The 25,387-nt window shown below is 43.4% G+C and overlaps 1 protein-coding gene across 3 annotated transcripts in view; it reads left to right on the forward strand.

Annotated features, from left to right (window-relative positions):
• Positions 1 to 6,501: 6,501 nt before the first annotated feature.
• Positions 6,502 to 25,387, forward strand: part of Eprs1 (glutamyl-prolyl-tRNA synthetase 1) — a 77,412-nt gene continuing 58,526 nt past the window's right edge. For 2 of the 3 annotated variants that reach the window (XM_057770112.1, XM_057770113.1), the window contains exons 1-6: positions 6,502 to 6,674; positions 10,607 to 10,691; positions 14,385 to 14,484; positions 17,187 to 17,343; positions 22,453 to 22,592; positions 23,465 to 23,559. In XM_057770112.1, coding sequence (XP_057626095.1) covers positions 6,629 to 6,674; positions 10,607 to 10,691; positions 14,385 to 14,484; positions 17,187 to 17,343; positions 22,453 to 22,592; positions 23,465 to 23,559 — 623 coding nt within the window. In that variant the 5' untranslated portion in view covers positions 6,502 to 6,628. Of the gene's footprint in view, positions 6,675 to 10,606; positions 10,692 to 14,384; positions 14,485 to 17,186; positions 17,344 to 22,452; positions 22,593 to 23,464; positions 23,560 to 25,387 lie in introns of those variants that run through there. The other variant, XM_057770114.1, reaches the window with a different exon arrangement.

Raw genomic sequence — 25,387 nt, forward strand, 5'->3', positions numbered from 1 at the left:
TTGACTGTCATCTTGACTAGCCTGAGAAGCCCTACTAGGTCAGGAACCAGGGTTTCTAGAGAGGATGAACTAAACTGGAAGAGCGTGGGGGGCGCCATCTCCTACACAGGGGCCAGATGGTCTGGAAAGGGAAGGACGAAGTGCACAGCTTCTACTCCTGCAGCCTGGCTGCCCTGAGGTGAGCTGCTCAGTCTGTCCCGCCTTCCCAGCAGCCCCCACCCCCATCTCCTTGGAATCTTTTCTTCAGGCACTTGTTACAGCAACACAGAAGTCATCTTTAAGTGTAAAGTTTGTATTAATGTTTGGAAATTCCATTCAGGCAAAGGCTGTGTTTTGATCATAATCCCCACTGCCTCCCACAAAAACACACTCTTCCTGTGACTCCTCCCATATCCACCCACCTCTCACCACTTCCTAACCTCTTGTCGTCATCACCCCCCCCTTTTTTTGTAATAATCTACCAAGTCCAGCTTGGGCAGCCCATGTACTCTCTGGTATGTGGCCATCCCCTGGAGGCGTGGTCAGCCTGCTAGAGGCTACACCCTTGAAGAAAACTAGCTCTTACTCCCCCAGAAGCTATTGGCTGTCAGTAGCTCCTCACATAGTGGTGGGGGCTCACACGGCGGGGGCTCATGAGCCCCCACCCCGCCATGCTGGGATCGTAACCAGTTTGATCTGGTGCAGGTCTTAAAGAGGCCACCACAGCTGCTGGGAGCTCCTGAGTACAGTGGCCTTCTCTGGTCCTGATTCCCCTGGCCTCTGGCTCTAACAGTCTTTAACAGAAAAGTCTGAGCACACTGTCCTATTCTGACATCATACATAGATTTTCACTTTTCTTTTCCAGTTCTGAAGATTGAACCCAGGGCCTTGTACATAGCAGGCCAATGCTCTACCAGCTAAGCTGTATCCTCACTGAAAAGCTTCTACACCCCACTAAGCCTCTCTACTAATGCAGCGATCCAAATCAAACCAAATTAGAGAAAGCCCAGGTTTAATGGATATAATGCTCCCAGACAATTTTGTAGCCCCTCCCCCCCCCTTGCAAAGCACACAAAAAAAAGAGATAGGGAAAACGACTTGGCTGGTCTCTGGGAGGGCAGTTTAAATACCCTGTGGGAGTGGTCTTGAGTACCTCTGGAGGAGGGGTTGTCATTTGAGAAGCAGCAGAGTTTGGAGAGAGATCAGGGACCGGAACTGGGGCGGAGCTTCCACCAGGACACTCCAGACTGGATATATGGGTGCCAGGGACTGGGGTGGAGCTTCCACCAGACCACCCACTCCTGCCTTTTTACTGTTTGGGTCTCTGCCCAGTCCCTTAATTAAACTCCTGGTTTTGGATGAAGCAAGTAGAACACACGCTTGATTTGGGAATCACTGTTGCACTCTGTTTTCTTGCTGGAATGGAATTCTCCGAACAGTGGAATAAACTGAACTTTACTTAAAAATCCGGGGGCCACAGAGATGGTTCAGTTTCCAGCATACAACAAGTGATTCTCAACCATCTATGACTCCAGCTCCGGAGATCAGCCACCTACCTATGACTCCGGCTCCGGAGATCAGACGCCCAGGACTCCGGCTCCGGAGATCGGATGCCCTCTTACACCCTCCTTTGCTACCTGTGTATGAGGAGTGTACATACACATGCACAGAAATAAAAATTAATTTAGAAGTTTTAAATTTTATTTTAAAGTGTGTGTGTGTGTGTGAGAGAGAGAGAGGGAGGGAGGGAGGGAGGGAGGGAGGGAGGGAGGGAGGGAGGGAGGGAGGGAGGGAGGGAGGGAGGGAGGGAGGGAGAGATTGCACATATGTGTAAAACGCCCTTGGAGACCTAAAGAGTGTGTTCAGCTCCTGGTGCTGGGGTTTCAGGCAGTTGTGAGCTGCCTGAAGTAACCTCTAAGAGCAATGCTCATTTCTGAATTTAAAAAATTTTATGTGTGGTAATGTTTTGCTTGTGTGTATGCCTGTTCACATGCATGTGCACCTCGTGCCTGCGAAGGCCAGAAGAGGGTGTTGGATCCCCATATGCTGGCTAGTTTTATGTCAATTTTACAGAAGCTAAAATCATTTTGGAAGAGGGACCCACAATGGAGAAAATACCCCCCACAAGATTGGCCTGTGGGCAAGCTTGTGGTGCATTTTCTTGATTAAAGATTGATGTGGAAGGGCACAACTCACTGTAGGCAGTGCCGCCCCTGAGCTTGTGGTCCTGGGTGCGATAAGAAAGGAGATAGAGTGAGCCAGTAAACAGCATTCCCCCATGGCCTCTGTATCAGCTCCTGCCTCCAGGTTTCTGTTTGAGTGTCTGTCCTGACTTCCCCTCAGTGATGGTCTGTTACCTGGAAGGGTAAGACAGACTAAACCTCCCCATGCCCACCAACCGAGTTGCTTTTGGTCATGGTGTTTTATCACAGCCATAAAACCCTCACTAAGACACCCTAGAACTGAAGTACAGATGGTTGTGAGCCACCATGTATGTAGTTTCTGGGAATCAAACGAATTCTCAGTGAGAGCAGCTACTGTTCTTAACTTCTGAGCCATTTTTCCAGCCACCCCCTAAGTAACACTTCAAAGGTCTGGGGCTGTAGTTGAGTGGTAGTTTCCCTAGACCATCAGACCCTGGGATCCGGGGAAGGGGGACACCTCACTGCTGGGACCTAACCCATTCTCTGCAGACTCAGAGATGAAAACCTGACTCATCCAAAAGAGATACTTGGTGGGGTTGAGGAGGTCCTTCATCTTCCTTCCTGCATTTACTTAGAGACTTTTACCCCATATTTGTTTAAGTCGCTGCAGGAGCTTCCTGACTGCTCTGCCTGGCTGCCAGTCGACTATGACCACCTATCACACCTCCAGGCACTTTTTAAAAAACTCAAGTCTGGGGTCTGGAGAGATGTCTCAGTGACGAATAGCTCTGGCTGCTCTTCCAGAGGTCCAGGGTTTGTTTGGTTGGTTTTTTTTCTCCCCCAAGATGGTTTCTCTGTATTGCCCTAGTTGGCCTGGCACTGGCTCTGTAGAGCAGGCTAGCCTTGCCTGCCTCTGCCTCCCAAGTGCTGGGATTAAAGGTGTGCGTCACCACTGCCTGGAGGACCAGGATTTCATTTTCAGCTCTATGGCAGTTCACAACTGTAACTCCAGTTCCAGGGGGTCGGACACCTTTGTACCAATGCACATAAAATAAAGTTAAATAAATTAAAAAAAAAAAACTTTAAAAAAAAAAAAAGCCAAGCCTCCCATATTCAAAGTCTGCCTGGTTTTGCTTGTGCCTTCAGAATAAATTTGAGGTTCCTTATCATGGTATGTGATGCTCTTAATGTCCTGGCATCTTCCTTGTCCAGCATCAGTTGTGATTATACATCATATCCATGCTCAACCATTTAATGTAGCCCCAGAAGACTATGTGTTCTCAAACAAATATTAATGCAGCATTCACTGTAGGTTAATCACTTCGTACAGATCCTGTCCATTCAACAGCAGTCATGGTACTGGCCAGAAGTCTGTTCTTTTTTTTTTTTTTTTTTTTTGGTTTTTCGAGACAGGGTTTCTCTGTGGTTTTGGAGCCTGTCCTGGAACTAGCTCTGTAGACCAGGTTGGTCTCGAACTCACAGAGATCTGCCTGCCTCTGCCTCCCAAGTGCTGGGATTAAAGGCGTGCGCCACCACCGCCCGGCTAGAAGTCTGTTCTTTTGTAAGTTATTACTTACTGTGTTAAGTTCTGAGGAAGAAATACTGATTTGGAAGGTGGTAGAAAGAAAGTGAGGTGGGAAGGGTGGAAGGGAGTTTTCTCTAGAATCTAGATGAAGGTAGTATATCTTCCTGGGAAAGTGATATCTGAGGTTAAGAGCAAGGAATTCAGCCATGCTACAAGCTAAGGTTTCTTGTGGGAATAGCAGGCACATCTCTAAGAGAAAGAAAACAAAGCAAACCACTATGGCTATAGTAAAATGAGTAAGAAGAAGTATTATAAACTGAGGCTGGGGTAGGCTAAGTACTTCTTTATGGCTCTAAACATAACAAAATGAAGCTGAGCATGGTCTGTAGTCACAGCACTTGGAGGCTGAGTGAGCAGCACCACAGGGTCCAGGTGAGCCTGGACTACATAGGGAGTCTTCAATGAGAGTTGTGTGTTATGCAATCCTGTCATCCCAGTACTCTGGAGGGTAAAAACACGATGGTAGAAAGTTAAGTGATGAATTAGCATCAGGTTATTTCAAGGGTCTTTTTGTAAGTATTAAATCAAAGAGAACCTCAGGACCAGACTAACCAAATGGTCTGTTAGGGAAATTTGGCAGATAGCTAATTCTGATCTCTTAGGTCAGATAAACTGCTTCCTTTAGCACGTGACAGGGAACTTCAGCAGAAGTGATCCCTTTTGATTTTGAACCAGATCTACTGGGGTCTAGTGCTGGAACTTAGTCCAAAATAATGGAATCCTGTAATTTTATTTACTAAGTCCCTGTCTTTGGTCCAGTTTTCCCAAGATAATTATATAGAAGAGTTTGACTCCAGAGCAGGGAAGAGAGTCAAAGGCAGAAATAAAATCAGAAGGGACCAAATGGTATTAAATGTACGGGCTCATGTTCTCCTTCATCCCATTATAGTAATAGGTACCTTGCCGACTCTGCAGAACGGTTGTCTTTAAATGTAGCCATCTTGTTAGTGGTCCAGAGGCAGGGACCCAAAGAAATAACTGCCCTATAGTTACATGAAAAGCTTAAATCTCCCTAATGAAAATACAGACATATTGCTGAGGTTACTGGAAAGAAAGGGTAGATATGTACTGGTTTCTGAAATCAGTCCTGCCTCTTGAACTTCAATCTTGGGAAAATGCCCTGGGCAAACACATCCATCACAGCAAATTTGAATTAGAAAATTCTTAAAAATGTTTACATAGTACACTCCATAACAAGACAAATTAGGGCAGCAGTATGATCTTGATTTTGCGTCTGAGAATCAAGTCAGGGTTCTATCCTTGAGATACTAGACATAACTCCCAGCCCAGAAACATTTCTTGGAACCCTTTGTAAGTCTTTTAACCATTACTGTAGTTATTTTTGTTGGTTTGTTCATCTGAGGCAGAATTAACATCTAATCTATCTATTGTAAGGGTTGATCTGAAAGTTCTGTATTGGACAGACTGGCTTGAAACCTGAGATCTCCTGTCTTAATCAACACACTTGGCTTAACCATTGTTTTTAAATACGTAAAGAACTCTAGGTTTTTTGTTTGTTTGTTTGTTTGGTTTTGTTTTAACACACTTCTTTCCTTAAATACTGTTATTGAGTAGCTCAAATGACCTTGAACTGAACTTCTGGCAATCCTCTTGCCTCAGACACCTAAGTTCTAGGATTACAGGTTACTACTACTGGTTTACAGACAACTCTTCAGGATGTTTGCCCATTTGCTTGTTTTCATGTATGTTAATGCTATTTTTTTTTTTTAACGAGACAGGGTTTCTCTACAGCTTTGGAGCCTGTCTTGGAACTAGTTCTTGTGGATCTGCCTGCCTCTGCCTCCCGAGTGCTGGGATTAAAGACGTGCACCACCACCGCTTGGTTTAACATTCTTTTTTTTTTTTTTAATATATTCATTTATTTATTATGTATACAATATTCTGTGTGTATGCCTGCAGGCCAGAAGAGGGCATCAGACCTCCTTACAGATGGTTGTGAGCCACCATGTGGTTGCTGGGAATTGAACTCAGGACCTTTGGAAGAGCAGTCAGTGCTCTTAACCTCTGAGCCATCTCTCCAGCCCCGTGGTTTAACATTCTTATTCGAAGATACTTCTATATAAAAGAAATACTGTTGATATTGGAGCCTTCACTACTGATGTTAACTAGGGGAATTCTTGATTTCAAGGAAGACAAGAACGACGAGGGGCTCCTTTTTCTCCCTTATCCCCATAATTTTCGTTCTACCCCGCCTCTTAGGTGCAGGGATTTGCCTTGCACCACACGCCCTGCTTCCAAGTAATTCCATAAAATATTTTCTTTTGGAGAAAAAAGAAGAAACCGAAGCGCCTCTATCCTCACTGTAACTCGTCGACTTTGTGCGTGTTCTTCCAGGGCTTTCTCTTCGGTGTACACAAGAGTCCATCAGTAACAGTCTGGGAGATGTGACACCGTCCCAGGACAACCTCGTGTCTTTCCCTGGGTCCCTCGCTTGACGAAGTGTCGTAAAGTTCGTCTCCTTTTCATCAGCTGCGTGGCACCTCACGTGGGTCCCGACCCGCTTGCCAAAGGGCGACGGGAAGACCCCTGGAGCCTGCGGTTCAAGGTGGAGCCGGCGCACAGTGATGACGAATAGCAGCGCCTGCCGGCCATGACGGTCGCTGGCGACTAAACGTAGGTTAAAGCGGAGTGGGGTGCGCTGTGATGACGCACAAAGTAGTGCGCCCAGACCCCTGCAGTCGTGGCGGGGGAGTGGGGCGGAGCGAAAGCTGCTTCGGCGGACTCATGTTTATGACGTGGCGCCGTACGCGATGACACTGTTGGTCGCGGCCTGGGGGCGGGGCGAAGGCTGCGGTGTCTTCGGGTGCCGGCCCACGTTGCAGCTCTTTTGCTTCCAGTCCAACCCGGTGTTTCGTGTGCCGGCAAGGCAGCCTGACGAGTAAAACCGCAGCCCCTGGAGATGGCGGCGCTGTGCCTCACGGTGAACGCAGGAGACCCTCCGCTGGGTAAGGGCCGCGCCGCCGACGTGCGCGGGTTGCATCAGCCGTCGGTGCGGGCAGGTGCGGCGGCTACGCAGAGGGAGACTCACGCCCCGGGACCGGCCTCTGTCCACGCAGGGCGTCATCTCCCGAGTCCCGCCGCCGTCCCGGGCGAGAGCGCTGGCGGGGAGACGCGAGGCTCCGTCGGCTTTCGAAGTGGAACTAAAATCCCGACTGCCTGACTGTCACGTCCTTTTCAACAGAGCCTCCCATCCCTTCCCCGCCTCTCAGAGGGGCTCTGGATTCACTTGCCCCACTTTCCCGCACGTTGTCGAGCTGAAGGGAGCATGGTAGACTTTGCTGTCAGCACTTGCTGCTGGTTGCAGGGAGTAACTGCGGAAAGCCGCAGGAACGCGCGGACCGATGCTGTAGGCCGGCTTACTCCCCGCCCCCCACCCCCCCCCCCAGTAAATGTCATCTTACGTTCCATTCGGAATTGATTTTTCAAAGTGGCTAACGCTATTGCTCTGTAGTTTAGGATTTCTGTCTTTTTGTTTCCTCGGGAAATTACACAAAATCATCTTACCATGATGTGTGCGATGTAGACTTCGAAGTGCTTCCTAATGTTAGAAGCCCAGCCCTTTAAATACTATTGGCCATATGGAGGCTGATAAAATTTCTTACATGCTCAACTTTGGTAGCGGTGTGAGCCTCTCGGGATGAAAAGACATTCATGTACTAATGTGCAGGGAGCTTTGTATTTAGACAGGCACTCTGCTTGTAACTCTTCTGAGTTGCATTCCCCAGCCCTAAAAATAGAATGTAGCAATCACTTGAGATGTTTTTAAGTGGTAGTATTTTAGCGTATTAGTTCCGTCGCCTTTATACTAACCTGAGAGAAATCCATGAGCTCTGGAAGTGGATTTGATTCTTGGTTTGTCGCACTCCCCAGTGTTGGCCTCCTCGTTAGTTAATCCTGGAGACCTGCTTGACTGCTGGTTATAGTGAAACTTCACAGGTTCCTTGTTTTGTTTTATCCTAAGGAAGGAGGAACCTATCCAGTGCTGGTTGCCAGAATCGAATGAGAGTACAGGAGAGTTCTTTCACATTTTAGAGTTTAGGTCATAGCTAAGCTATAGTGTTTGTTTTGGTTTGTGTTTTTTTTTTTTTAACTGCCTTGAAAATCGCTGGGAACCCCTAGGTCTGTGTCTTTAGAACTCGGAACCACATTCTGGTGGTATTCTGAAAGAGTTTTAAATTTTGTTTTCATTTTGAACTCTAGGCCAATTAGAGAACATAGATTATTTTCTGCTTACATCTTTTTCTCTTCACTTAAAAATTTTATGACGTATTCAATCAGATTTATCTCTAAACGACAAAATTAGATTAAATATGTAGGGAAAACATTGCATTATAAATATTTTTAGAACGGATTTATTTACTTTTATTTGTATGTGCATTGGTGTTTGCCTGCATGTATGTCCGTGTGAGAGTAGTGGGTCCCCTGGAACTGGAGTTACAAACAGCTGTGAGCTGCCATATGGGTGCTGGGAATTGAACCTCTTCTGGAAGAGCAGCCAGTCTTTTAACTACTAAGCCATCTCTCCAGCCCCCAATTCTTAGGATTTTATGTCTTTGACATGTGGTTTTTGTCTGTGTTAAAGTACATTCAAGCTTAAAGATGTATGCATAGAACAGAACTTCCCGCCCCCCTCCTACTTAAGAGCAGACAGCATATTTGATGCTTCTACGCCCAGAATACTTCATCTTCATCTACATGCACTTGATCTCTCTACCTAACCATACAGGAACGGATAGAATTTTGAAGCTAATTGTTCCAACAGAACCCACCAACTAAAGATGACCATACTTTGTTAATCTCCATATGTCCTGTTTGCCCGGTTTCTTTCAACGTGGAATGATTTACTAGCCTTTCCTTGGTTTTAATAGCTTTGACTTCTGACGATGACAAACCTATTAAGTTTCCCTTAATTGGGTTGTCAGATGCTTCCATCCTGGGCAAGGCTGGCGTAAGTATTCCTGTTCTGCATTGCAGCTCATCAGTTTGTGTGTGAATTTAATTTTCCCATTCCAGTCTTGATCACTTAAAAAGCTGCCTGGCAGTTTTCCCCAAGCAGAGCTTTCCCTTTCAACCAGAGGCATTTTAACGGAGGGAGCTGGGAGCCGTGCACACACTTCCATTGGTGCTTCCTGCCTGACTTGGTTATTAAGATGTGCCTCCAGGGGTGACCTTCTGGCTCGATGCTTTCTTTTATGTGTGTCAGCACTTTTCTCACATTAAATTCATAACATGTGACGTATTTAATTTTGTATTTATAATTAGTCGATTTAGCACTTGCGTATATTTAAGTTCACTAATATTAGCTGTATGTTTTAGTATACGATGGAATCTGTGTACAGACATGTGGTATATAAACCTCCATAATGTCAAAAAGTTCCATTATAGAAAATTCTCTCTCGCTGGCATCTAGTGCCACTGACCTGATTTTTGTTATTTTGTTTTTGCTTTTAGGATTTCGTATCCATTGACTCACCATATATATCTTTTTATAGACAGGGGAGTGCTTTTGTGACTAATCGTGTTGCCTGTAACAGTAGTTCATTCTTTTTATATGCTAGACAGGGTTCCATTATGGATGTGCTAAAAATGTATTGTATTTACTTGGATTACCCTGGAAGTTTGTTACGTTTTGAGAAATCCCTTGTGTCTTAATCTGCTTTGTGCAACTATAAGAGAGTACCACAGAGAGGGTAATTGTAATGGGCAGAAATTTACTGGCTCACAACTCTGGATGATGGACAGTCGAAGAGCAATGGGTCACTTTTTGTAGTCTTGCTGTCATAGATCCTTGAGGAAAGGGGAGAGTGCTTGAGATGGCACAAACCTGCTTCAGTGTCTTAGTCTTTTTCTAGAAGGCTCTACTTCCTTTTAATCCTTTTCTGGTTATTGAACCTAGGGCCTCAGGCATGCTCAGCAAGCCTTGTGCTACTGAGACACAGCTGTGTCTCCAGTCTTGTTCTTTAGGTTTCAGAAATGATTTTGTATTATCCCAGGATGGTCTTGAACTCTTGATGTTCCTGCCTCAGCCTCCAGACTGCTGGTAATACAGGCCTCATGCTTGACTCTATAGATCCCATTTCTTAATACTGTGACTGGGGCAACCTAATTTCAACCTAAGTTTTAACAGGGCACTGACGTGAAAACCACAGTCAACATAACTACAGAGCGAGACAGACAAACCAGCCACTTGCTTTCTATTATATGAAGACTTGCATGGTTGTTGTGCTTTCCTTGTTAGGGCCCTGCTTCCATGGAACATAGTGTTTATATAGAAACTAGTATGTGCCAGCTGTCCATCTTAATAACCAAATAAAGGGGTAGAGGACTGATGGGTTCACTCAGTGTGTTAGGTGCTGAAAGACAGTGTTACAAGGTGTTATAGAATTTGAGATCTGAATCATCTGAAGGCTGTTCAAATGCTGACTCCTTTGTGTTTAGCCAAGGGCACTGGGCTGGCTGATTAGCCTCCTCCAGCCTCAGCTTCCTTCCTGTAAATGGGTATCACCTCTTGAGATTGGTAAAGAGATTAAAGTTGAGTGACTGTCAAGCATTCAGCATAATGCATAGCGTATAGTATTCAAATACAGAAGCCACTATTCTTTCTTCCCCTCTTCCAGGGGGGAAGGAATGGTTTTAGTGTCACTAGCTGGAAGGCCGGGTACAGTTACAAGCAATTGAGCTGTACTAACAACAGATTCTGATTTGATACTTTTCTAAGACCCCAAGGTTAGATTTTACTGTGTGTGGGGTAGTGGTGTTACACACCCTGTAGGACTAAATGTTGTATTGTTGACTTATCCTTATTGCTCTGTGACTCAAGTTATAAATACTACCTTGTTTTTGAAGAGAAATAAATCTTTCATGCTGTCATTTTTAGAAGCTCTGCTGGCAGTGGAACATGTGAAAGGTGATGTCAACATTTCTGTGGAAGAAGGGAAAGAGAATCTTCTTCGTGTTTCTGAGTAAGTGCTTATTTATGTGTCCTTTTGGTTCTGAACAGCATTTAAACATGTGCAGCCCGGCTGAATTATTTTACTTGCTGGTTAGGTGGATTGTTCCTAGAAAGATATTTCATCGTGTGTGTGTGTGTGTGTGTGTGTGTGTGTGTGTTTGTGCGTGCGTGCGTGCATTCATGTGCTCCTGTAAGTGCATGCCTGTTAGGCTAAAGGTCCTCCTTGCTCAGCATTCTGAGTGCTGAAATTACAGGTCTGTACTACCATGCCAGGCTGATCACTGTCCTTGAAGATAAAGGGGGAAACTGGGGCTGGGATATAGCTAAGTGGTAAACGTGTTCATATTTGTGTGAGGGCCTTAGTTCCTTCCTCAGCACCACAAAATAAATAAAAGACTTTTTTTCAAATATCAGGTTAGACCCTGAGGCCTTTTTGATCTGAGAGGGAGACTGATGGTTTCAGTGTCGGTCCCATCACCGTGAGCTGCATCAGTGATGCTCTCAGCTGATCATTTGGTGAACATGACATCAGAATCCCACTGCTTTCTTCCTTGGGTTGATGAGATTATCCAAAGACTTTATATTTTATTGGTTAGATAAGGAATCCCCATTTACTTGGGGATGAGATGGAGTGGGCAGGGCAAGATGCCTCTCAGTAGCCCTGACCGACCTTGAACTCTCCGCGGTCCTGGTACTGAGGGCGCTCACTAGTGCTCTTCTAGAGCTGGGCAGTAGGGATGGCCTAGCGGGAGGAGCTTCGTGGGCGGCTATGTTCCTAAATTATTCTTAAGCTTGCTTTCAGCTGTCCCTCTCCAGCCAAGTTTTCTCTGATGTTCAAAAATTTAAATCTGCTTACTGTTCAATTTTATCACTAAAGATTCTATTTTTCTGGCTCTTATAAGGTTTTTTCTGAAATTTTACCTTCTGAAATTTTCTTGCTATTATTTTCTCTTTTTCTTTATGATTTTGTGTCTTAAAGAATTATTATTTTTTTCTTTTTTTGGTTTGTTTTTGGAGATAGAGTTTCTCTGTGTAACAGCCCTGGATGTCTTGGAACTCTATAGATCAGTCTGGCCTCAAACTCACGGAGAGTTGCCTGCCTCTGCCTCCCAAGTTCTGGGACTAAAGGCATGCACCTGGCTGTAAGGAATTACTCTGTCCAACAGTTGTGATAGGGCTCGCTTGCTCGCTCACTTGCTCACTCACTCACTTTGTTGTTTTATGCCAGTGGTTCCCCCCCCCCCTTTTTATTTTTGACATACTGCATTTGGCTAAGTTGCCCAGGCTGGCCTTGAACTCCTGAATCCAAGCAGTTCTGCTCAGGTTTTTTTTTTTCCTTTTTTTTTCTTTTTTTGGATTTTCAAGATAGGGTTTCTCCGTAGCTTTTGGTTCCTGTCCTGGAACTAGCTCTTGTAGACCAGGTTGGCCTCGAACTCACAGAGATCCGCCTGCCTCTGTCTCCCCAGTGCTGGGATTAAAGGCTTGTGCCACCACCACCCGGCTCTGCTCAGGTTTCTGAGTAGCTTGTCTGTAGGGGCATACCACTCTCTGGCTTTGATATTATTTGGTAGGGTTTGATGTGCTTTCTTCTCTTGAAAGTTGATAAGGCCAGGTTTCTTATAGTGGTATATCTCTTGGCTTTTTGCATTCTTTATTTTAAATTACTCTTCTAAATCCCAATTACATTTTTATCACCACAGATAAGAAATAGATACTGGCCGGGCGGTGGTGGCGCACACCTTTAATCCCAGCACTTGGGAGGCAGAGGCAGGCGGATCTCTGTGAGTTCGAGACCAGCCTGGTCTACAAGAGCTAGTTCCAGGACAGGCTCCAAAAAACCACAGAGAAACCCTGTCTCGAAAAACCAAAAAAAAAAAAAAAAAAAAAGATACTGATTAAGTTTCTGGTAAGAAACTGTTACTAAGTGAGGAGGGTAAGTATGGTGGTAAGGTACTATCTAGACTGAAGATCTTGAGTTCAAGGCTATCCTATATCCCAAGATGTGCGGGAGCCTATCTCAAAAAACAAAGCAAGCCTTGCATGTAACTTCCGTGCTACTCTATGTGTACTACGGTACTAAGCTTGTAGTGTAGAGCCTGCACTACGGGACTGTTTGACGGGACTGTTTGTGGTCCGGGAAAAGGGCCTGAGAATTTAAACACACACAGACACACAGAGACACGGGTCATCCTTGAATTAAGAGTGCTCCCTTTGGGGGCTGGAGAGATGATGGCTCAGTGGTTAAGAGCATTGGTTGTTCTTCCAGAGGTCCTGAGTTCAATTCCCAGCAACCACATGATGGCTCACAACCGTCTGTAATGAGATCTGGTGCCCTCTTCTGGTGTGCAGGTGTATGTGCAGACAGAACACTATATACATAATAAATAAATAAATAAATTTTTTTTTTTTTTAAAAAAAAAGAATGCTTGCTTTATTGTGTTCAGGGGCAGCTTGTATAGTGCTCTGGCCACGCCCCAGCTCTCGGGATCTTTCAGCTGCAGGCCCATCAGAAATCACTCCCCTGCCATCAGGCTCATGCTCAGAGCAGAGGAAAACAAGTTACAGGAAATTCAAGGTCTGGTGGTCTGCAGTTCCCAACATGGGCGGTGGTGGTGCACACCTTTATTCGGGAGGCAGAGGCAGGCGGATCTCTATGATTTCGAGGCCAGCCTGGTCTATAAGATCTAGTGCCAGGGGGCTGGAGAGATGGCTCAGCGGTTAAGAGCATTGCCTGCTCTTCCAAAGGTCCTGAGTTCAATTCCCAGCAACCACATGGTGGCTCACAACCATCTGTAATGAGGTCTGGTGCCCTCTTCTGGCCTTCAGGGATACATGCAGACAGACTATTGTTTACATAATAAATATTTAAAAAAAAAAAATTAAAAAAAAAAAAGATCTAGTGCCAGGACAGGAACCAAAGCTACACAGAGAAACTCTGTGAGTTGCTCATTGGCTAAAAATCTAGTGACTAACCAAGGTGGAGATATGAAGTTCAAGTCTTAGAACCCATGTGTTAGAAGGAGAGAACCAGTTCCTACAGGTTGTACTCTGACCTATGGCATGATTATTATACTCAAAATGAATGTATGTTATTAAAAGTAAATTTGGACTTAAATGTATAAAATACAAATTAAAGTATTTAAAAATAATAAAATAATAAACAAAAACTTAAAGGATAAGTTTCATAGAAAATCTGCTCCAACGTAAATTAAATTTAGGTGGATATTTTATAACAGATTGGAATTTGAAAGAAAAGAATAAATGAGTACTTTTTATTTTTTCTATGGTAGATTGCTTAGTTAAGGTTTCTATTGGCTATGAAGAGACAGCATGGCCACAGCAGCTCTTAAAAGGGACAACATTTAATTGTGGTGGCTTGCTTACACTTCAGAGGTTCAGTCCATTATTATCATGGTGCCAACCGACATGGTGGTGTGCAGGCAGGCATGGTGCTGGAGTAGCAGTGGAGTGTCCTGCATCTTGGAAGCAACAGGAAGTAAAGAGATCTCAAAGCCTGCCCTCTCAGTGACACACTTCCTCCAACAAGCTGCACCTCCTAATAGTGCCACTCCCTATGAGATTATGGGGACCACTGACATTCAAAATACAGTAGAAAAGAGAATATGGTAGATATGTTAGAGTTTCCTTTTCCCATTGCTTCATGACTCTTAAGCAACTGTGATATTTAATGCTTAAATTCTAGGAGTGTGGTGTTCACTGACATAAATTCAATACTGCGCTACTTGGCTAGAGTTGCAGCTACATCTGGGCTCTATGGTACTAACCTGATGGAACACACTGAGGTAAGCCCGGAATATTTCTTTCCTTGTACATGTTTTGTCTTGTGCTTTCTGGTGTTTGGGAATAGTTTTGTCCTACTGTGCACTGACAAGTGACATTAGTCCTCATAAGGGTTTGAACAGAACTTAACCATAGGTTAAAGATAAGGAATGTTCCTGGTTGGCTTGCTTTTAAAAACAGAGACCCAGTCTTTCTACGTAGTCCAGGCTAGCCTGTCACCTTGCTGTGTCTTTTGCGGGCCTAGAACTTGTGAATCTTCTGCCTCAGACTCCTGAATGTATTCCAGCTGTGTCCACCATTGCAAGAGACAGAAGCGTTTAAAGAGCTACATCTTCCCCAGTCAGCATCCAGAGCAGGGCAGTGGAGATGCTAGAGGCTAATTGGTCCACAAGCCAAGGAGCCTGTAATGGAGAAATTTATGGCTTTTAACAGAGGAGAGGAAGGATTCAGCAATTAATTCTCCTAATTTTGTGATTACAAGATTTGAAAGAAAAAAAAATGCAAGGATAGTAAAAATTGACGTGGCTGTACCAGCCTAAGCTTGTGGTCTCACTTGGCAGTCTCAGAGCCACTACATTGGCGGAGCGGCCCAGCTTCAGCTGCAAGCCTAGCCTGACCTGACAGCCAAGCTGCAAAAAGGAACTGCAGCTTCAGGCCAGTCAAGTGTCTGTGAAAATGTAAATGAACACATTAAGCCTGTCAGCTAGGCAGACTTGCAATTTGGATTAAAAGAAAGATAGTTTACAAACTTTCAATAAGACAAACAATGGCGAAAACCTTATTTAAAATATCCTATAGGAGACCTTGAGCCACTAATTAAAATTCTTAAAGGGAGCAGTGATCCAAATTCCAGTAGACAGCTTAGCAGAAGCTGCCAGACAGGCACTCACGCAGGTAGAGTATGCTATATAGAAACAGCAAGTACATGATATTAATTATGACCAGCCTTGGCAAGTGTGATATTACCTACAAAACTTACTACTTACTCCTACAGCAGTTTGATGGCAAAACAGTCTGCTTCTGTGACTGCACCTTCTCGTTTTGCCAGTTAAGGTATTAAACCCTTATTTTAAAGTAGTAGCTTGCTTAGCACAGAACAGGATGGAATCTAGGAGATATTTTGGCAGAGAACCAGCTATGACCTATGTTCCTTATACTAAGCAATAAATTGATTGGGTTATTTCAAAATAGCGTTTGCTCAATTCGAAGGCCAGATTAATAATCTTTTTCCAGCTGATCGTTGCTGCAATTTGCACAGCTATATTCCTTTATTTTTCCTAATGTTGTAGCAAAAGATCCCTTAAAGGATGCTATGCTAACTTTAACAGATGGTTCTTTCAGTGGAAGGGCTGCACATGTTGTTAACGGTGAAAGGATATACTTCAAGCGCCCCGGTTACACACACAGAGTTTCACTGCACGTTTATTTTCAGAAAAATAAGCTGGAAGTGTAGACTGCTTATGTTGGCATGCATGGGGCTTTGGGGATCCCCAGCACCACAAAGGAGCAAACTTCAACTCTTAAAGTTCACTGTTTCCCTCTAAATTTAAGTGTATTTTGGGGTCATTTAATGCTATCTTCACCTTCCTGGTTTCCGAGGATTTCATAATTGGGTTTTACCGTCTAGCTCATGCCATTCACCTTTCATATTGCAGATAAGACAACAGGTCAGAAAAATTAAGAGATTGCACTGGGTCATACACATATTTGGGGACTCATTTTCTTTCTTAAGTTAATGGTTAATTACAGCAACGTTGGATCAGCCTTCAGTGCCACTCTGTAGGTGATGGAGGAAGGTCATTGGTTAAATAATAAAGAAACTGCCTAGGTCCATTGGATAGGCCAACCCTTAGGTGGGTGGAGTAAACAGAACAGAATGTTGGGAGAAAGAAGCCGAGTAAGGAGTCGCCATGATTCTCCCACTCCAGATAGACGCAGGTTAAGATCCTCCCTGGTAAGCCAGCTCGTGGTACTACACAGAATATTAGAAATGGGTTAGATCAATATGTAAGAGCTAGCCAAGAGGCTGGAACTAATGGGTCAGACAGTGTTTAAAAGAATACAGTTTCCGTATAATTATTTCGGGGCATAAGCTAGCCATGCGGGTGGCTGGGTGCCGGAGACACAGCACCTGCCGCTCATATTACTACATGTAGGTGTGGTTTTCTCTTGTGTGTGTTCTACCTTAATGCTTGTGAATCTCACAGTTCAAAAATAAATAATGCCTTTTCTTTTGGGGATTTTTGAATAAGGTCTCACTTATAGCCCAGGCTGGTGTCTAGGCTTGATCCTCTTGCCCTGCTGGGTTATAGCCATGAGTCTACATGCGGGGCATAAAATGAATTTAATGATTAACTTTTAAATTTCTTCAGTTGCATTAATTCGTCTAGGTAGCTTCAGATTAGTTACTCCCTCCAGCTGTCAGTTATCAGGTATTTTTCTTGTTCTTTCCTGATGTGACCCTCCATGTACCTGGTAAGAAAAGAAGAACAAAAAAGAAATCATAGGGAAATAACTGCAGAGCTGGGATTTATGTAAGTGGCATTGTTAGAGCCCAGATAACCAGAACTGAACCATGTAATGATAAATTGTACAGTTTCAGCTAAGAAAAGTTTTGTCTGTTGTTCCATTAACTAGCATTCTTTGTGTGGTCATCTTGTTTTGAAGTCTGCACTCTGGGCTACATTCTTTTCTGTGTTCTCAGATCGATCACTGGTTGGAGTTCAGTGCTACAAAGCTGTCTTCATGTGCTGCGCTGACTTCTGCACTTAACGAGCTTAATCATTGCCTGTCTTTGAGAACATACCTCGTTGGAAACTCCTTGACCTTGGCGGATCTATGTGTTTGGGCCGCCCTAAAAGGTATTATCAATAAGTTCTCTTAAAATACTGAAGTTTTTAGGGTTTTTGTTTTTCAGTTTTTCAAGGCAGGGTTTCACTGAATAACCTGGCTGTCTGTAGACCCAGTTGACCTAGAACTGTTGTAATATGAGCGGCAGGGCTGCTTCCCACTGCCACCCGGCTAGCTTTACCCGAAATAATTACACGGAGACTGTATTCTTTTAATCACTGCCTGGCCCATTGGTTCCAGCCTCTTATTGGCTAGCTCTTACATATTGATCTAACCCATTTCTAATATTCTGTGTAGCACAACGAGTTGGCTTACCAGGGAAGATCTTAACCTGCATCTGTCTGGAGTGGGAGAATCATGGCGACTCCCTCACTCGGCTTCTTTCTTCCAGCCTTCTCTTCTGTTTACTCCACCCACCTAAGGTTTGGCCTATCAAATGGGCTAAGGCAGTTTTCTTTATTAGTTAACCAATGAAAGCAACAGATAAAATACAAGAACCACCTCCATCATTTCCCCTTTTTCTGTTTAAACAAAAAAGAAAGGCTTTCACTTTAACATAGTAAGATTACATATAGCAAAACAGTTATCAAGCAGGAATTACAGTTATAATATTTATATCTATTTTATCATAACTAAGGAAAACTATAACTATCTATCCATTCTTCAACTCCATCAAAGACTCCAGAAGGATATAATATTACCTAAGTAAACAAGAAATCCAAAACTCTTGAAATGACAGAGACATCTCATTGCCTGGACAGTCACCCAAAGTTCCTCTGTACCGTTGGGGCATCCATCTTCAGCCTGCAGGCCCATAGTATCCAGCAGACATTTTCATCAAGCAGGAAATTCCAAAGACAGTTCAGTCACTTTTTGCTGTGTCCTGCAGAATGTCTTGCAGACTCTTTTATGAGTCAGGAACCCCGAAAAACCATCTCACCTTTAGGCAAGTTCAGCAGTCCTCTTTCTGTGGGTTCTGTGTCCAGTTTATGCATCAGTCCAGGCAAGAGTAGTTTCTTGCCCAAATGGCTATCAAACTCCATAAGGAGCCTCTTCAATGCCCATCATCCTCTTGAAGTAGATTGGTGCTGCCAGGAGCAGATGTGTCTCATTGTCATGAAAAGCCCTAAGTTATTAAAACATTAAATGCCATGTTCTGTAGTCTTTGAAAGATATGAAGAATGCCTAATTGAAATATATCTCTATATATCTAGAAAATCTAACTAACGTGACTACAAGCTTGACTATTATTGATGATTATCCATTAATCTATATTTCTTAATTATACATTACATTTTTAAATGAACTACACAATCACAATACCTTAATCAAGATTAGAAATATGCATATACATATAACAAAATTGACCTTCAAATCCACACCAATGCAAATTATTCATATCTATATCATATCCCCCTTTAAATGTAAAAAAGAACATTTATAAACAATATATGGGAACATGGGCGCAGTTTTCTCTCCAAACTGCTTCCTGCTGAATGGGGGCGCTGTTATTCAGATCTTTCATGGTGTGACCTGTGTGTCAGGGTCATCTCCGTTGGCAGTTATGTGAAGTAATTTTTTGAAGGGGTTCACAGTAACCTTTCAGGAGGGCGTGGTCTATCATACCATATTGGGATAGAAGAAATCCACAGGGTCGCATCCTCTGTGAAAACAAAAGAAGACCCTCTCCAAAGCATCATATCCTTAGACCCATATTCTGAAATCATAATACCCTTGTATCCATTCTGGTTTAGCTTGGCAGCCCATGTAATGAAATGTCTCTCTGTACTTAGCTCCTTTACAGTCAAAAATTTTAAAGAAAACACAATAATACAAAGAATCCAGACTCTCTGTGAATTTTCCATTTTTACGTGGCTTATTTTTCTTTATTTCTTTTAATCTATAACTATCTGTACTCTGTCTCTTTAAAGACTTTACCCTTTTTTTAAAACATTAACTTTATTCTTTATATATATATTTTTCTCTCTCTCAAGCCTACGTATATTCATCCAACAGTGTCTGAATCAGTTCTATTGTGAATCTGTAATTTTTTTACTATCCAGGAGCACTTTGTTTTGCGCTTTTAAATCGCTAAGCGCTTAACAATCTAAGCTGTGTCATTCCTAGGTCAAAAACAGGTACTGCCTGCTTGCCCCGCCCAGTCCAACATGGCGGAGCCGCTTGTGCCTCTGATCCTTGAACATTGCATCAGTAGCATGGTGGAGCTGCTTGTGCCTCTGAGCCGCAGCACAAAGTGACTTTCTTTTAGGCACACAGCGAGTCTAGTTGTCATCAAACAAATCGTAGCACTTTACTCCAAATGATCCATTTAAAAGCTCTGTCTCCTGCAGGAGCCAGACAGAGATCGCGATGGCGGCACAGCCCAGAAAGCCGGCATTTTAAAACAGCCAGTTTTTTTTCCTGCTGCTGAGTCAGGACAATTTCTTTGCCGCACGCAACCCAGAAACAGCAAAAAGCTGTCTTAAATTCTCTCTGTGTCCTTTTTAAGCCCTCTCAGGTTTTACGTGGAGTTCATTAGCACGTTGGGTGCCACTCTGTTGTAACATAGAGCGGCGGGCTGCGTCCCCGGCACCCGTCCGCCCGCATGGCTTAGCTTATGCCCCGAAATAATTACACGGAGACTGTATTCTTTTAATCACTGCCTGGCCCATTGGTTCCAGCCTCTTATTGGCTAGCTCTTACATATTGATCTAACCTATTTCTAATATTCTGTGTAGCACCACGAGTTGGCTTACCAGGGAAGATCTTAACCTGCATCTGTCTGGAGTGGGAGAATCATGGCGACTCCCTCACTCGGCTTCTTTCTCCCAGCCTTCTCTTCTGTTTACTCCACCCACCTAAGGTTTGGCCTATCAAATGGGCTAAGGCAGTTTTCTTTATTAGTTAACCAATGAAAGCAACAGATAAAATACAAGAACCACCTCCATCATAGAACTCACTGCCTCTACTGTGCTGGAATTGAAGGTGTGCACCAGTACTTGTTTTGTTTTTTTTAAATAGGTTTTTTGTTGTTCAGTGGTCAGGGGTGGGGGTGGGGATCGATTTTGAGATGGGGCTAGTCTCAAACTCTTAGGCTCAAGCAACCTTCCTGCCTCCGTCTGCCAAGTGGCTGGGACTACGGGGATGCATCACTTACTGTGCCTAAGTAAACTTCTTTTTTTCTTTTCTTTTTTCTTTCTTTCTTTCTTTTTTTTTTTTTTTTTTTTGGTCATTTAATACTTTGCTAGGTGAAAAGTGGGCATATTACTGCCTTTATGTATGTGTGTAGGCAGTAACTGAGGACGCTTAATCTGGCTTTTTTATTCCTGGTCACAGAGATACAGGGTCTTCTGTTGACCCTGGAAGTCATCTCTCTCCTCCTTTGGGGTTGTTGTCATTCCTACTAAGGAGACTGCATCTTATTAGCACTTCTATCCTAGCAACTGCTTCATTCCCAGTACTTGTTTCCAACCCGGGAAATCTGTTTGCTCAGTAGGAATGCGAAGGGCAGATTAGTGAGGTATTTGGAGTGTTACTCTTTGTTGGGTCCCTTTTTTCCTCTTGTATAATTAATTTGCAACAGATGTGATAATGTTCTAATCAACCTGGGAAACAACTTGTTAAACCAAACAAGAAAAACTTAAATGAAGTATAAATGATGTATGAAATATATCAATATCTATCTATCCATCCATCCATCCATCCATCCATCCATCCATCCATCTATCTATCCTTGCACTTACAGTAGCAAGGAAGAGTTTGAAACTTCAGTGATGCGCTTCAGATTTCATGGAGGCAAATACAGGTAATTTTGGAGTAAAGTTGCATAGGCTTTCGTGAAATGAGATCACTGAAGGACAAAGGAGAGTCCATCTTTAAAAGTGTGATTTTGACTGGGCAGTGATGGCGCATGCCTTTAGTCTCAGCGCTTGGGAGGCAGAGGTAGGTGGATCTCTGAGTTTGAGGCCAGCCTGGTCTACATAGTGAGTTCCAGGATAGTCAGGACTGTACAGAGAAACTGTCTTTTTTTTTTTTAAAGATTTATTTATTTATTATGTATACAACATTCTGCCTTGATGTATGCCCGCAGGCCAGAGGAGGGCGCCAGATCTCAGTACAGATGGTTGTGAGCCACCATGTGGTTGCTGGGAATTGAACTCAGGACCTCTGGAAGAGCAGCCAGTGCTCTTAACCTCTGAGCCATCTCTCCAGCGCCCAGAGAAACTGTCTTATTGGATTGTATAAAGAGCTATAATTTTTTTTTTTTTTTTGGTTTTTCGAGACAGGGTTTCTCTGTAGCTTTGGAGCCTGTCCTGGAACTCCCTTTGTAGCCCAGGCTGGCCTCGAACTCCCAGAGATCCGCCTGCCTCTGCCTCCCGAGTGCTGGGATTAAAGGCGTGCGCCACCACCGCCCGGCAAGAGCTATAATTTTTAAAAGTATACAATATATGAGAAAACACAGATCCTGAAGATTACTTAAGATGATGTAGGTAGATGGCCTGTTTTATGGAAGCTTTGGACCAGTTAAAAGCTTAAGGTGCATGAATGGCTGACAGAATTAGGAATTTATGACTTACTTGAGTAACACCATCAGTGTGTAGTTGAAATGAGGCCGAACACTGGTTCTGTAGACTAACAGAACGTTACAAAGTAGGGAGGGAATGAATGGGTTGGCGACCCCGTTTCTACATTGATGACGCAGAAGTTAACTGCTTCTTGATGACTTTGCTTGTATTTTCTCCGGTTGATCTGGTCTTACACTGGGTGTGTGGTGGGAGGAGGACAGGAGCCAGTCTTAGAGAAGTCGAGTGAATTCAACTGTGAGTGTTTTAGTTGTTTGTTCTATTTCTTAGGTAGAAGTAGGTAGTCCCAGCTGTGGGCTTGTGACCCACCCTTCTGTGTTAGCCTCCTGAGTGCTGGGATGGTAGGCGTGCACCACCACAGCTGGCCTTGATCTGAAAAGTGCGTATTTTTTGAGTTCTGCAAAATAGACTCAACTGAGGGTTGCATTGCAGAAGCACAGCTGCAAACCAATCTCATCCACATAAGTTAGCTGGTGGGATCTGTGCTTTATAATTTGCCGGTTTACTAAAGATTTAAACTATTATGTTCACTAATAGGAAATGCTGCATGGCAGGAACAGATGGAGCAGAACAAAACTCTGGTCCACGTTAAACGTTGGTTTGGCTTTCTTGAAACCCAGCAGGCCTTCCGCTCAGTTGGTACCAAGTGGGATTTTTCGGAAAACAAAGCTAGAGTGGTAAGCAAATGTTTAAGTTGTTTTTGTATTAATTTTCTATATTGTGCTTGTAGGTGCACGTGTGCTGTGGCGTGCAAGTCGGTCAGGTCTCTTCCCACCTGTGGGTCCCAGGGACTCTCCTCATCTTCAGGCTGGTAGCAGGTCTTTACCGGCTGAACCATTTTGCAAACTCTTAATTTTTTTCTAAGTGCGGATGTTTCAGTCTAACTGAAACTCTATCTGTGAAGAGATTCTTATTCTCACAGAAAGCGTATTTTCTTGGGATTGAAAGTATAGCTCAGTGGCAGGGTGTTTGCCTAGCATGGTAAGGGCCATGGTGTTGGGTCCATGGCACTACTTTGAAAAAAAAATTCAAAGATTATTTCCATTTAAAAAAACAAAATTTAGATGATATTTTTGTTACGTTTTGTATACCTTTAACTGTTCAACTACATAAAGCCCTGAACTTTATGCCTGTAAGATTATTTTCCCGATGCATGTTCTTCCATTTAATGAAAATTGTATTTTATGCATTGTTTTTTGGTACTGGGGATTAGTCCTGTCCCCAGTTACCTGCTTTGCAACTGCACTTCCTCCTTCATCTTAAATCTTCGCTCATCTTGAGCACTGAGTCGAATCCAAGTTTTGAAGAGCCTCTTGTTGTTTCTGTGGGAGGCTGTCAACACCCAGTAAAGCAGCAGAGGTCGTCTTCCCAGCTTTTCAGTGTCTCTGCTAAGTGCCGTCTGGCTTCCTTCCTGCTCCTCATTGGAGCTTGAACCTCTAAAGTGTAAGGGTGATCTAGTCGTCATCCTCCTTTTGACCATATTTGTAAATGAATGTATTCATAAACATACAGCCATGGAAGCTTTTGCTGTGTATGGTTTGTTTTTTAGGCACCCGACAAAAAACAAGATGTTGGCAAATTCGTTGAGCTTCCGGGTGCAGAGATGGGGAAGGTGACCGTCAGATTCCCTCCAGAGGCCAGTGGGTAAGGAAACGCCACCTGCTCGCAGCCCGGTGCTTAGTGCAGAGGCTCTGCAGCTCTAAGGACTTTGTTTCTGTTCTCATCCAGAGGTTAAGGGGGAGTAAACCTAAAAGCCTCAATTAATTATTTAGAGCCTATGTTAATTTGTAGTTTAATTACTTACAGCTTTGTTAATTTGTAGTTTTAGTTCATTAAGGCAGTAGGAGAGACAACATCTAAGTTTTATTTTAGAATTTTAAAAAATATAAGAAAATACTCAAATAGAAAATTTTAAATATAAATAAGAAAGTGTTCATATATAGAAAAGCTTAGGTTTTGCTTGTATTTTGAGAGTTTTGCAGCCTTTTTTCAGTAAGGATTTGTATTTATGCTTACTCAGTCCTTTCTATTTATAGCAGATGTTAAGTAATATTTATTTTTCTAAAATAAAAGTAGGGGAGTTTTGGAAAACCTTTTTAGTAACTTCCATAAATTTGCAGGTTTCCCAGACTTATTAACTCTTGACATGCACAAAAAACAGTATTTGACTAACTCATAAAAGCCCACAGATCCCGCCCTGCATCCCCTCAGACTGAGTGGATTCCTTTGCCTTAGCATGTCTGTCATTCTGTTCTCTAGTTGGGCCTGTGATAGAATCCTTCCAAAGGTCCTAATACAGAAGTGACTCTCCGTGGAGCAGCCTCCCTGAGGAGTTTAGTCTTAGGAGAACATCGCACTGTCATTTTGTGAATGAGGTGTTTGTACTTCCTGAATTTAATTTCAGATCTTGCATTTTGTAGTCAAATCTTGCCTTAACTGGCAGATCACAACTTTTCTTTCCATTTTCTGTTTAATAGGTTTTTTTTTGTTTTTTTTTTTAAAGATTTATTATGAATACAGCGTTCTGCCTGCACGTATGCTTGAGTGCCAGAAGAGGGCACCAGATCTCATCATAGATGGTTGTGAGCCACCATGTGGTTGTTGGGACTGAACTCAGGTCCTGGAAGAGCAGCCAGTGCTTTTAACCTCTGAGCCATCTCTCCAGCCCTGTTTAATAGTTCTTTAATTATAGTCTTGTCACTAATTGCAGTTTGAGATTCTGCATTTTGGGGTAGTGGGCTGGTGGTGAGACCAGTTCTGATGTAGCCACAGGTCCTTGAAGTCATTATGTAGCACTCCTAATCTTGCTTCTGAGTGCTGGGGTTACAGGCAGAATTCCACATTATGCTTTTAACTATTCTGAGTTTGTCATTTCAGATTTTGAACTGAGTTTCTAGGTAGAAGAAAACGAAAGGGCCTACACAGATAGCTCACAGGTTAATAGCCCTGGCTGCTTTGCCAGAAGACCCAGATTCACTTCCCAGCACCTGCCTGGCAGTTCAAAACTGACTGGAACTCCAGTTTCAGGAGAGCCAATGTCCTAATGTCCTCATCTGACTCTGCAGGCACCAGGCACATAGATATACTTCGCTGCAAAACACCCATATACAGAAAAAGAAATTTTATTTTATATTTTAAATGTTTTACTTACTACACGTGTTTGTTGGTATGTGCTTGTCTGTATTTGTTCACCCTGTGCATGCAGGAGCTCGAGGCATTGTGAGTGCCAGGAATTGAACTTGGGTCCTCTGCAAGAGCAGCAAGGTTCTTAACCACTGAGCCGTGTCCAGCTCTAAAAAAAAAAAAAAAAAAAAAAAAAGCAGCCAGGCGGTGGTGGCGCACGCCTTTAATCCCAGCACTCAGAGGCAGAGGCAGGCGGATTTCTGGGAGTTCGAGGCCAGCCTGGGCTACAAAGGGAGTTCCAGGACAGGCTCCAAAGCTAGAGAGAAGCCCTGTCTTGAAAAACCAAAAA

This window comes from Chionomys nivalis, chromosome 5 (assembly GCF_950005125.1).
Source record: "Chionomys nivalis chromosome 5, mChiNiv1.1, whole genome shotgun sequence".
Taxonomy (NCBI): Eukaryota; Metazoa; Chordata; class Mammalia; order Rodentia; family Cricetidae; genus Chionomys; species Chionomys nivalis.